Genomic DNA, 12,456 nt, shown 5'->3' with positions numbered 1-12,456 from the left:
AGTCTGGTCAAAATAAGAGCTTAGTGAAGCCTCACACACATGTGTCCTTCTTCTTACACACTGATATTTGCAGTTGAACCCTAATCCATTGAGATATTTTACTGGCACTATGTTTGCTTCTTCATTACTAAGTCTGGCAGCCGCCTCCATTTGCGGTCTTGGTGAGAGTATGCTCATGGACATTGTTGCAAATAAACGACAAGACCTACTTGCACTTGCAACGCTAAGCCTAGCAGTCATTCAAGAAAGTATCTTTGTCATAGACACATCGCTTGATAATGTTAAGTGTCAACGGAAAGTACAGTGAGCAGCCATGTTGTGCGACACTCGAGCCGATTATTAATGGGCAACGGACCAGGCCGTTGATGGACAACCACATCATTAAGCAGTTGGGTGATGATACTTCATCAGGTGTCAGCAAGCTGTATATTTGCTCAAGTAGCTAGGCGAGGAGATGGTATTCTGCAGGGGGCGCCTATTTATAACTGCCACACATACCCAGACTTAAGTGTCTTGTTGAAAAAAATGCCCAGTCAGCGCCTTTGCTAATCCGAAAACCCGCATGTGCTGGCGGAAAAGGACGGGGTCCATCCTATACCCTAATGAGGAGAGTATCAAGTCAAAGGTCACTGGCTACTAGTCTGAACTTCTACCAAATAATTTTTTTTTGTCAGGATTGAGGTAAAGAAAGGATGGTCTGTTACCTGGTAGGAAAACAAAGTGAAAACCCATTGCCTCTCATTTGTCCCGCTATGAATTATTTATGGTTGTGGCCATTCAGCAAATAAGCGTAAAAAAAAAAAAATTGCTTTTTTTTTTTATTGTCTAAGTGCCTAAAGAGAGCATAATAAATAAATAATAGTTGTTGGATAGAAAGGGTAGAGGGCACTCGCCCTCTTCAGAAGATGAGATATTTCTGTTTCTGACATTCATGCAGGTCTGACACCCTGTGAGGGCATATACGCACAGTGATATTTTTTAATAACATTTCAATGTCTAAATTACCTTTCTCTTATGTTACACATTTTGTTAATTATGCTAATCTAGCGCTAAGAACCCCATACATTTGAGTGCGGATATAAATGTTACATATGGCTTTGAAATTCTTCTGGTTTAGCCTGGAAGACTAGAAAAGCAAGAGAAAAAAGGTAAGGAAAGAAAAGAATAGAATAAAATAAAATAGGAAACAAAAATAAATAAAATATTGCATTATGTTGGCTTGTTGTAGAAAGCGCACCACAAATGTTTAAACGATAGTTTTAATTTAATTGACTTCGTAAGATCACTACCCTAACTCTGTACCTGCAGAATTTAAAACCACCACCTCCAAAAGTCTACAGTGGGCACTCAATGTCGAAAGTGCTTTAGCCGGTTTTATAGCATTTACAGTATTTTCTCTTTTGTACATGTGTGTTTACAGCTCTACGAAAGCCCCCATCTCACCCCCCAGTTAACCCTGTGGTGAAAGAGAAAACAGAAACCGCTGTCACCTTGGCCTGGACCCCTCCACCTATGGACCGCCCCATCCGCATCGATGGCTATATTGTAGAGCGCAAGAAACTGCTGGGCATGACTTGGATGAGGTGCCACGACTCCACCAGTGTCCCTGTACCTGAGTTCACAGTCAGCGGCCTGTCAGAGGAAGGAGACTACCAGTTCCGAGTCAGTGCCGTCAATAGCTACGGTCAAAGCGCATATCTTGAGTTCCCCGGAACCATGCACCTTGGTGAGTATACAGATGCCAAATTCCCAGAACCTAAAATTAATAACCAGTAAGTCATCCATCTTAACAATGTTCAACCAAATATCTTGCAAACCTATCACCCAGGGAGTTTCTCAGTATTGGGGATAGTTCCTATGAGGGATTCATTGTGAGATGAAAAGGAAAATCTCAAGGAATTCACAAGATCAGAATCTAAAAATTATATTAAATCTTGCCCAATCTGCTTTTAAATATGTTCTTGAGATATTTTCTTGGCAAAACCTCTGTGAGACTGGGGAAATGCAGAGCTCTCATCTTTTTAATGGTGTGGCTTGAAAGTGCAGCTGCCACCAGACAATAATGCGAGCATCACTAGAGGGCCTTTGGCTCTGCCCACAAGTTGTGATGCAGGAGGATGTGTTTTGATGAGGCAGACGTTGTGTGCTTCCACAAAAAGGTGCTTGCCCTCCACTCACCTGTGGTGATTTTGTTCATTTATCCAGCTGCTTTAGCTTCAACTTTCTGGGGCATGGCACATCCCATTGTAATGCTATTAAAGTGTCTTGGATAACTAGATAATTGATGTTGTTTTTCTCAGCCAGCAGCACAGATGGGATGAGGGCAGTCATTAAACTACCTGGATTTTGGGTCTGGCTTGACAGTACAACTGTCTCCTGACCTTTTAACATATACCAATATTCTTCTACAGGTCTTTGCTTTCACACAAACACATATATACTCACATGCTATTTACTTGTAATGCTTCATCTTACTTTACAACATTCCTTTAAAGCCAGACAAACTGCCTTTGCCAATTCTTCTTTATCTGTCTACAGAACAGGGACGTAGGTACGTACTTTTAAAAATGAACTATTTTGCTTAATTAAAAATTCCAAATTTGAGTAGAATCTGCTTTGCCTCTCAAATTGCATCCAAAGTGTTTTCGATTTTTACCATTGTTTTTGGCAAACTGCTTTTGAAATGTATCATTTGGTTCTACAGTAAAAATAATCTCGGAGAAGAACCCAATAGTCCTCCTTGTGCATTGCGGCCAAGTATACATTTATTGATAGGTTATTAAAACCATAATCCAGAACAGATTCAATACAAATTGTATACAAAGCATTAAACATCATTCCATAATCCCATATTGTGATTTGAAATGCACCCTTTCTATAAATGTTGTAGCTTTACAACATGATTCAAACAATAAATTGCACTGTCCTTAACTGTCCGAATTCACTGACACTCCTTACAAAAAAACTCTTAAATGTTGTTTTCTTTCTTCAATCACAGCTCGGCATGAGCCAAAGATTCGTTTTTATAGCCACATAATTTACAGACATCTGATTTATAGAAGAAGGAAGTCCAGTCGATTCTCAATTCCTGCTGTAGGAACTAAAATAAATCTCAACCTCAAAATATAACAATGGGCAGTCAGAGTCATAGATGCCGACAATTAATCCTGCTATCTAGTGCCAACATAAAACAATATTACATAATATGCAGTGAGTTCTTAAAATAAGTTGATTCATTTATTTTTCAAGGTAGCTGCTTTACAAAACAAGACATCTATACTGTCTAGTGAGAGCAAAGTCTCTCCTAACATTGTGGATTGGTCATGCAAAATTCTCATATTCTAATTGTACTGCTCTTTCATAAGTACCCACCACAAACTGAGCTTCCACTGGGTGCTTGCAGAATACGTGTTATTGTTAACCACACCAATGGTCCCCATTTTACTAACTGAGACATGATCAAAGGCTCAGTGTGGCATACTGTAATTGAAACAGTGATCTGCAGCTGCCTCAGTGGTGGCTGCATCCAGGCAGCAGTAGTGGGGCGGGGAGGGAGTGGGAAGTAAAAAAAAAAAGAAACACATACCTGTTGGTTGGCTGGTTGCAGCCTGTCCTCTGTCCTGTACCTTCTGTGTGGACAGGACAGGAAGCACCCTAACCCAATCATGATGCTGCTGTCACCATGACAGCAGCATCATGATTGGTCTGAGCGCTGTGGTTCGGTGCTCAGAGAGAGGGTCTGGGACCTGGGCATGTTCTCAATCCAGGCTGTACAACAGACGGGATAAGAACATGCATAGTGCTCTTGACTGTTTGGCTGGCCCAAGACGGCCGGCCAAACAGTAATGGACCCTTAGGGAGTGCCACCACTTCTCCACCTGCTCTGCCCAATCCAGCACAACCCGCCCCGCAAAACTGCCTCAGCATGGAAAAATAAATAACAACATTGCTTTATTATCATTTTATTTTTCCCTTTTTGCATTGCTGAAAAGCAGTACCGCGATGCTCATCCACTTAAGCCGATGAGCCGCTACAGAGCTGCCTATGGGTATCTGCAGAGAATGACCAACCCAATGAGCAAAAATATCACAGCAGTCTATTTTCAACCTTTTTAGGTGTCGACTCAGCCCCCCCCGACTCCCCCACCCCCAGAGAGGAGCCGCCAAGTACTGATAAATTCACACAGAAGCCATTTTTATCTGTTGTTTTGGGGCTACTTTTAATTTTTTTAAACGGGTAACCTGTCCCCCCTCTCGTTGGGAGCTCTCGTGTTTTAATTAGTGACAAATGCAGTTTTTTCAATAAAATCCAGTGCCGCTGTATGTGTTGGGTCAACCTCATATAAACACCTCTTGTAAAGATGGCTATGATAATGGCTCTTTGTGCAGCTTTATATCCTGATTTCGGTAGCCTAGGTAGCCTAAAAGTTAAAGCTCATAGAGGCTTACCTGGAACGTAAGCATTTATTTTTAATGGTAATGCTCTAATCAGTGACGTCAACATTGCGCATTTACTTCATAATAGTCTTACTAAAGATTACATGCAGACAGTTATAATGGCCCGCCCCTGCTCCCATCACATTTTATTTCCACCCATGACAAAGATGTAGAGACTATTACTGTGTACTGAATGGTGAGGTGAAAGAGGAAAAGCACAGTAGTGCTCCACTCAAATTAAATTGTGTTGACACCTGTATAGGAAGTGCACACCTTGAAAACAGCTCTGAGCTCTGCTTTCAAGCAATAAACCAGAAAGCATTTCAAATCCCATGAAACTAAAGGAAACCAAAACACAGACTGCAAATTATACGCATCAAGCCCTTTCCTTGAAGAACACATTTGCATTCTGATTGAGGTGTTGCTAGAATGTATCACAAAGCATGCTTTTCTTTGGGTGAGACGTTCCACATTTTTCTTTTGCTTTCCGCTAACAAGCGGAGCACACCCTGGAAATGACGCGGAACGCTTCGGATTGGTCAATGCGCACATTTGTAGCCATAAAGAAATTCAACAATGCCAGGGAGTAGCCTGGAAAATAAAATACTCCCTAATTTGAGGAACAGGCACTGAACGAGAGAGCACAGTGAGCATTCCCTACCATTTCTGTAAAGGCATGTTCGAATTCCCCTCATGGGGAAAACAAAGGTGCAAATGATACATTTAAAGCACGATTTTGAAAGAATTTGTAGAAAGTGCTGTTTTTTCACTAATTCTTTTCTTTCTTCTTTCCATGTTTTTCCTTTCATTTTTCATCCATTTTTTCTTTTATTTGTCTGCCATTCATTCTTTCCTTTCTTTTGATCCTTTGTACCTGCTTTAGATCATTCTTTCCTGTGAATATGTGATGTTACCACGTGTGGTGTTACCACGCAGTAGGTAACAACGCGGTCGTTACATCGTCCGTGTTGTTACCACGCATGGCATTACATTGCAAGTCGTTTCAATGACTTGCGCTAGATGGCGCGCTGGATTTATGAATAGTATAAATTACAATTCCTACTCCAGTTAGCGTAACAGCAGGGAAGGTGTTGGATTTAAAATCCAACACATTCCCTGATGTTGCATGCCACCTGGCGCAAGTCGGTGAAACGACTTGCGATGTAATGCCATGCGTGGTAACAACACAGATGATGTAACGTCCGCGTTGTTATCAACCTGCGTGGTATTACCATCGTTGTACACGCTGTCTCCCTTCCCGGTTGTTCTCTCATCTTTCAATAACTTTTATTTTCCTTGTTTCAATGGTTCTTTAATTCTATCTCCCCTACTTGCTATCGTCCTTCTTTATATTCTTATTTCATTTTCTTTCCTTCTTTCCACTTTCCTTTACTTTTTACCATTCCTTGGGCCATATGTATGAAGTTCAAATGGGTTCGCAAATGCCGAAATTCACTGAATTTCGGCGTTTGCAAACTAATTTTCGCTAAGTGGTATGTATGTAGCAAATTTGAGTGCAAAATAAGGAATCGCAAATTTGCGATTCCTTACTTTGCGATTGAATTTAAGGAATCCCACATTTTGCAATTCCTTAAATGCAATGTATAAAGCACCCAAGATGTGCGATTTCTCATTAAGAAATCGCAAATTACCACCAACTTGAAGTTGGTGGTAATTTGTGATTTCTTTCACAAAAGCACTTTTTTGCATTTGTGAAGGTGCCATGTGGCGCACATTTATGCCCTTAGGGCATGTATGTGCGCCATATGCCCACACGTGAATTTCAGGGGTGCCTCAGGGTGCCTTATGACACCCTTGCACCCTTGAAATGAATCTCAATTTGCGATTCTCAAATTGCGAATCGCAAATTGAGAATAACTTCACATTCATTCCTATGGGCCTCCTGGCCCATAGAAATGAATGGGAAATTATTCCTTAATTTCGATTCGCAATTTGCTAATCGCAATTAAGGAATTTTAAGAAATCGCAAACAAAATGTGATTTTCTACATACATACCAATTTAAAAATCTCAAATAGCGCTTTCTAAAAAATCGCTATTTGAGATTCGCAAACCTCTATGTTGATACATCTGCCCCTTAGTTCATTATTTTTTTCCTTCTTTTGTATCATCTTCCTGTCAATCCTTCTCTCTTACTTTTCATTATTCTATCCCTTCTTTAATTCTTTGTGCCATCTAGTCTTATTTTTTCTTTTCATTACCCTTTTTACTGTTTTTTTACTTCCTTCCATCGCCTTTCATCCCTTTCCCCCATATTTTTATTCTTTGTTAGTTCATTCTGTTTTCAAGATTTTCTTCTGTCTTTTTTCCTACTTCCAATCTTTATTTTTGATTTATTTGTTCCTTCCTTCTTTTAGTCTTACACCCTTCTTTACATCCTTCATTCATTCCATCTTTTTCTCTCTTCTTTTCCATCTGTCTTTCCTAATCTCTTTAGCTCTTTCTTTCCTTCTTTCTTTCTTTCCATACATGGTTACTATTAGTCCTTTCTTTATTTCCTTCAATTCTGCTTCTTTTCTTTCTAACCAACTTTTTCACTTCTTTGCAATTGTATATCCTTTCCTCTTTCTTGTTCACTCACCCCATTGACCGCTCACCTTTTTGTTTGCCATTTTCATAATTTTCTTTAATTCTGTGAAATGAATGGATCATTTGGCACCCCTTTGCCCACACCCCACAGCTATTTCATGATAGCTTAATTCCTGCAATATTTATTTGCTTCTATCTTGTGGCCTGGGATCATTAGTCAAAGTCTATTATAGGCAGGGCCACTAGAATAACACGGCAGGGGAGGGCCATATTATGTGGCAGGGCAGGAGCAAATTATGCAGCAAGAAAAGGCAAATTATGCAGCTCAATGGGACACATTTTTTGAAAGTATTACTTTATTATTCTTTCATTTTTGCACTTTTTAACACTGTCTGGGCATAGGTAGCATCTCATTTGTGTGTACCACAATGAAGCCGCTCCCAGTGGGCTGTCGCTAGTGCTAGTGCAGTTTAGTCTGTGAGTGCAGCCATCTCACAAAAAGTAAAAGACTGATCTCATACACTGCCTGTCGTCATGCTTCATCAAAGACCAGTCCTCGCCCTCTAATAACTTGGTTTGATAGAGGGCGGGCATACACCTGATGACAGGGATGCACTTCTAAACTAAGTGGGGGCCCATGGAAAAAGGTAGTGAGTTAAAAGGTCATTAAGGATGTCAGCTTAAATTTAATAGTGCTGGTATCTATATAGTAGTTTGAAACAAAGTGATCGGTGTAATGGGGATATTATTGTCCCCCCAACGCTATCAATGGGGTCAACATGTTTCTGCCTGAAGGCCCAGTTGGGTCCGCAGCATTCATCAGGACCGGGATAAACAAAAACAACGGGCGCCATTCTTACCTAGCTATGGTGAGAGGATTTTCACTCAGTGGGGTGATGTGGATCACACTCCACCGTGATATGGCTAATTTCTTAAGCCTGAAAGGTAAAGACAAAATGGAGAAACTGTCAAATAGCATTGTACACATAGAGGCAGATTTACAATTACTGGCGCATCGCGCCAGTAATTGTGCGCCGCAGCTCCGTCACCCATGATGCGCCGCACCATGGGGCCAAAACGGCAAAGATGCGTCACGCATCTGTGCCGTAAAGGCGGCGCATTGCTGGAGCTGCGTCGCAAGCGCAATGCAGCTCCAGCAATGCTCTGGGGGGTCTATTCTTTCAATGCTGCCTCAAGCCTTACGCCTGCTTCAAGCAGGCACAGGCTTTTGACGCAGCATTGGCCTAAAAGTGACTGAGTGAAATCTTGTAGATTTCACTCAGCCACTTTTAGGAGGCGTTCCTGAGGCGTTCCTGCGCAGGAACGCCCCCCCCCCTGCGCAGGGAAGCCTCCTTATGGCGCAGGGCTTTACAACGTGATGCATCTCCCAGATGCGTCACGTTGTTAATACCCCGCACCATGGCGCATCTTTTGCGCCGCCGCTGCGTCACTAAAGTGATGCAACGGCGGCGCAAAAGAGGCACAAGGGGCTTGTAAATCTGCCCCATACAACATAACAAAAGGACCCACATACACCAAGGATCTATCGTGAATGGCTATAAGTGCACCAGTTTGTGACAGGCATCTGTGCACCAGTTAGGAGAAAATCTCTCCAAAATGTACCCTATAATGAGGACACTTTTGCCCCATAGGAGGGTGAGGGCAGGAGACCCCTTAGGTCAGAATGCTAAAAATGTAAATAAGGAGAAAACACAGGAACACAAGATGTTTAAACCAATTGAGGTACTGCCAAAAGCACATGAGGTTCTCTAGTTCTCAATGGTATGAAACCTGTAAAAGGAAAGCATTCAACGCTACACTCATACTCTGACTGTAACTGGACGTGATCTCTGCCTCTGCACCTAGATCTGTGCACCTCCGCTCCTCGATGTGAAGTGAGTGAGCCGGCGTCCGGTTTTATGTAGTGTCAGCGTCAAGTGTTGAGTATTCATCACCGCTAAATAGGAAGCTGGAGTGTGGGATCCGGTGTCCCAACGTCACGCTATGGCGGAGGTCCGAGGCTTGCCTGACGTTCCTAAGATGGGTTCTGGATGTGTCAAAGCGGCGGTATTCAGTACGTGTTGGTAGGCAGGTAGTTAATGCGCTGTGTGGGGCCGGCGTCCCCATCGGAATGTGGAAGGCGTTTGCGCGCTGCACATGCGCGCTAGGATTGTTGGATTGCGCGTGTGCGAAGAAATGTCCACTCTACTGCGCATACATGGAATAAGGCCCAGCAACTGTGTACAGGGCTTCAGATTCTGTACTGAACCGAGTCCTCTTCAAAATTCGGAAAGCTTTTACGCGCTGCTCATGCGCGCAAAGATTGTAGTAATGCTCATGTATGAGAAAATTAGCACTCCGCCGCGCATGTATGGTTAAAGGCCAAGCACCTGTAACTACCTGGCTCCAGTCTCTAAAATGCATCAAGGGATAGTGTCATCATGATATCATGCAACCTGCCATATGATTGACAAATTACTCAAAGCAGCTCAAGCGTGCCAAATAATGGTGGTAGGGTGAAATGCACCGGGGAGACATATAATATATATTGGAGTTCATAATGCGCTATTTAAGGAAAGGAGTCTGGTGGTCATGTTACCAGAAATGACCCATACCCCAACACAGTATGCGCATAGTGTATGTGATCAGGCTGATTCCTACTGGTGTGGTATTTAGAATCATGGCAGGTGAGAGGGGGACATACATACTGGGTCAAATACAGTTCCCACAGTTCTTAAGTAGGAAATTCGAGCCATTGTTCAATGAATACAGTCACTATAGTAAATGTCTAGTGTGATATGATGGACTAGATGCAGGCGCTAAGTACATATAAGTGATGTGTAGGCATATGATATTTAGAAGGCTAGTTGAAGCCAAGGAATGTCTAGTGTAACATGATGGACTGGATGTAGGTAGCATGTACATATAGATGATGTATAGACATATGATTTTTACAGGGCTAGTTGAAGCCAAGGAATGTCGTCATTCAAACCTACTTTCCATGTGTGGAGGCGGTAAACCTACCTCTGTTCCCTCACATGGAGTGGCCTGCTAAGGTCTATCTTTTGTTTCTTCACGACCTCCAGGACCACCCATTTCAGGTCCGTGTATTTATGGTTCTTTTCCAGAAAGTGTCTGGTAGGTTTTGTTTTGCTTTTTTTGCAGTGAATGGTGCTGCGATGTTCATTGATACGGGTTTTAATTTTTCTGGTGGTCAAATCCACAAACCTGAGGTTGCATGGGCATGTGAGAAGATATACCACGTTTTCTGTATTACAGTTACTGAAGTGGTTCAATAACCACGGGCGTGTGGTGCCAATGTCAACCATCTTGGTGGTCACGGTTAGAGGGCATGCGACACAGCCGCCAGACATTGTGTCCTGTCGGTGTTTGGGTATTCCATAAAGTCATTTGGTCTTCTTCTCTGGGTTGGGGATCTTTTGCCTGAACCAACTCATCTCGCAGGTTCTTACTTCTTTTGAAAGCAAAAAGGGGTGGTTCTCAGTGCTTTCCTGCTCCTTGAAGGATATGCCAGTTCTTTCTTATGATTTTTTGTACGGCATTGGAGACTGGTGTGAATGTTTTGACACACGCAACTCTGTCTGATTTCTCTTTCTCGTAGTTTTCCAGTAACGCGTCTCGGTTTACATTCCTTGCTCTCTTCTTTGCTTTCCTGATCAGTTTCCTGTGGTAGTGTCTGTCTTGTAATTTTTCTTCAAGCTCTTCCGCTTGTACATGAAAATTTTCCTTCTCTGAACAGTTTATGCGTACCCTGAGGAACTGGCCAACTGGTAGGTTGCCCCTCATTGCCTTTGGATGATAGCTTTCATATAGTAGTAGGCTGTTCTTATCAGTCGATTTGTTGTGAACTTTAGTGCTGATGCCATCTGTGTTCATCGTGACGTCAAGGTCCAAGAAAACCGCATGGTTCTTGCTCATGGAGTGGGTGAATCTCAAATGTCGATCATTGGTGTTAATCCATTCCATGAAGTTGCTCGCTGTATCTTGGTCCCCTCGCCACACTATGAAAACTTCATCGATATAACGTGTCCATGTCCTCAGATTTGCAGAGAAGGGATTGCTTTCATGGAAGATGTGGCCTTCCTCAAACTGGTGCACTTATAGGCATGCCAAGAAGCTTGGGGCGAATGTGCTGCCCATAGATGTACCAGTGATTTGGTGGTACATGGCATCCTCAAATTCAAAGAAATTTTCCGTAAGGGCTACCTCTGCACATTCCATGATGAAGTACGGTGGTGTGTGGAAGTTCCAATCTGTGTTTAATAAAATCTGCTCCTCAACTTCCAGGGTACGCCTCTGAGGGATGCTCGTGTACACGCCTCAATGTCCATGGTAATGAACAGGTCTTCCGTGATGTTGGTCTCCAGGTCCCTCAAGAGGCATAGTGCGTCTTTAGTATCTCGTAGGTAGCACTGTGATTTTTGGACTATTGGTTTGAAAAACCAGTCAGTAAATTATGACAGAGGCTCAAGGATGGATCCAATGCCGGACAAAATAGTACCAATTTTACACCAAAATATAGTAATGAGCAGCAGAAAGGTGACCAGTCAGCCTTTGAAAAAGGCCTTCTACTGCACAGCAACCAAAGTCGCTGCCTTTTCAGTAACGTTTGACCCATTTGAGATAGAAACAATTGTTTGTTGAAATCTGCAGATTATGCAGCAGATGACGGATTATGTGGCAAATGTGACAGATTCATAATTATTTGAAAAATGCAGCAGGTGCACAATCACATATTTCCAGTCGTCCTGATTATAGGCCATCAAGAGCAAATCATTCTAACCCACACTGGAGCTTGTATAGCAGGTTCTTCAGAACCCCATGCATCCATTAAAAAGAGTTGGCTGAATAATAGTCAAAGAACACAGTTTAAACAAAAATGTGTTCATATCTTCTGCATATTTTTTCTTACATTAATTTATTTGCTCTAAAATTACTCCTTTTGCATTGTTTGCTGTATTTTGACAAGGTTATTTTCAATGCTGTGAAAATGTGTATTCCACTTCAGCTACTTAAAGCAAAAGTGACTAGCAATATTCCCTCAAATTTCTTTCCTTTATGTGCGTCAATAAAGATGCGTCGTGCACTACAGCCAAGGCTTTGTGCACTGAAGACAAGCAACAACGTAATATTCAAGTATGTGCCACATGCAAGCTACCAAAATCAGAGGCATAGAAAGGGTACCATAGTCCCTAATCTAAGCCAGAAAATAATTGACCTCCCCTCAATTTTGGGTTGTTATTAAAACATACCCATTACAGGGGGGCAGTGGGCTACGTGAACCTCTGAATCCCTGTGACACTGAAACTTATTTCCTAATCATTCTATGTGTTATTCCTTTCTTCACTATCATCATGAATCTCTTATCTCCTTCTCAACCCTTTTCTTATCCCTGTCCACTTCCACTCTCTCTCTCTCGCATGTCCTTATCTCGTTCCGCCCTTTTTAAA

The 12,456-nt window shown here is 42.2% G+C and overlaps 1 protein-coding gene across 1 annotated transcript in view; it reads left to right on the top strand.

Moving 5' to 3' along the window:
• Positions 1–12,456, top strand: part of OBSCN (obscurin, cytoskeletal calmodulin and titin-interacting RhoGEF) — a 2,124,484-nt gene that overhangs the window by 120,975 nt on the left and 1,991,053 nt on the right. The window contains exon 5 of the mRNA XM_078665296.1: positions 1,421–1,726. Within this exon, the coding sequence (XP_078521422.1) occupies positions 1,421–1,726 (306 nt within the window). The remainder of the gene's footprint in view (positions 1–1,420; positions 1,727–12,456) is intronic.

Source organism: Lissotriton helveticus, chromosome 10 (assembly GCF_964261635.1).
Source record: "Lissotriton helveticus chromosome 10, aLisHel1.1, whole genome shotgun sequence".
Taxonomy (NCBI): Eukaryota; Metazoa; Chordata; class Amphibia; order Caudata; family Salamandridae; genus Lissotriton; species Lissotriton helveticus.
This window is presented reverse-complemented; position numbering and strand designations above follow the sequence as displayed.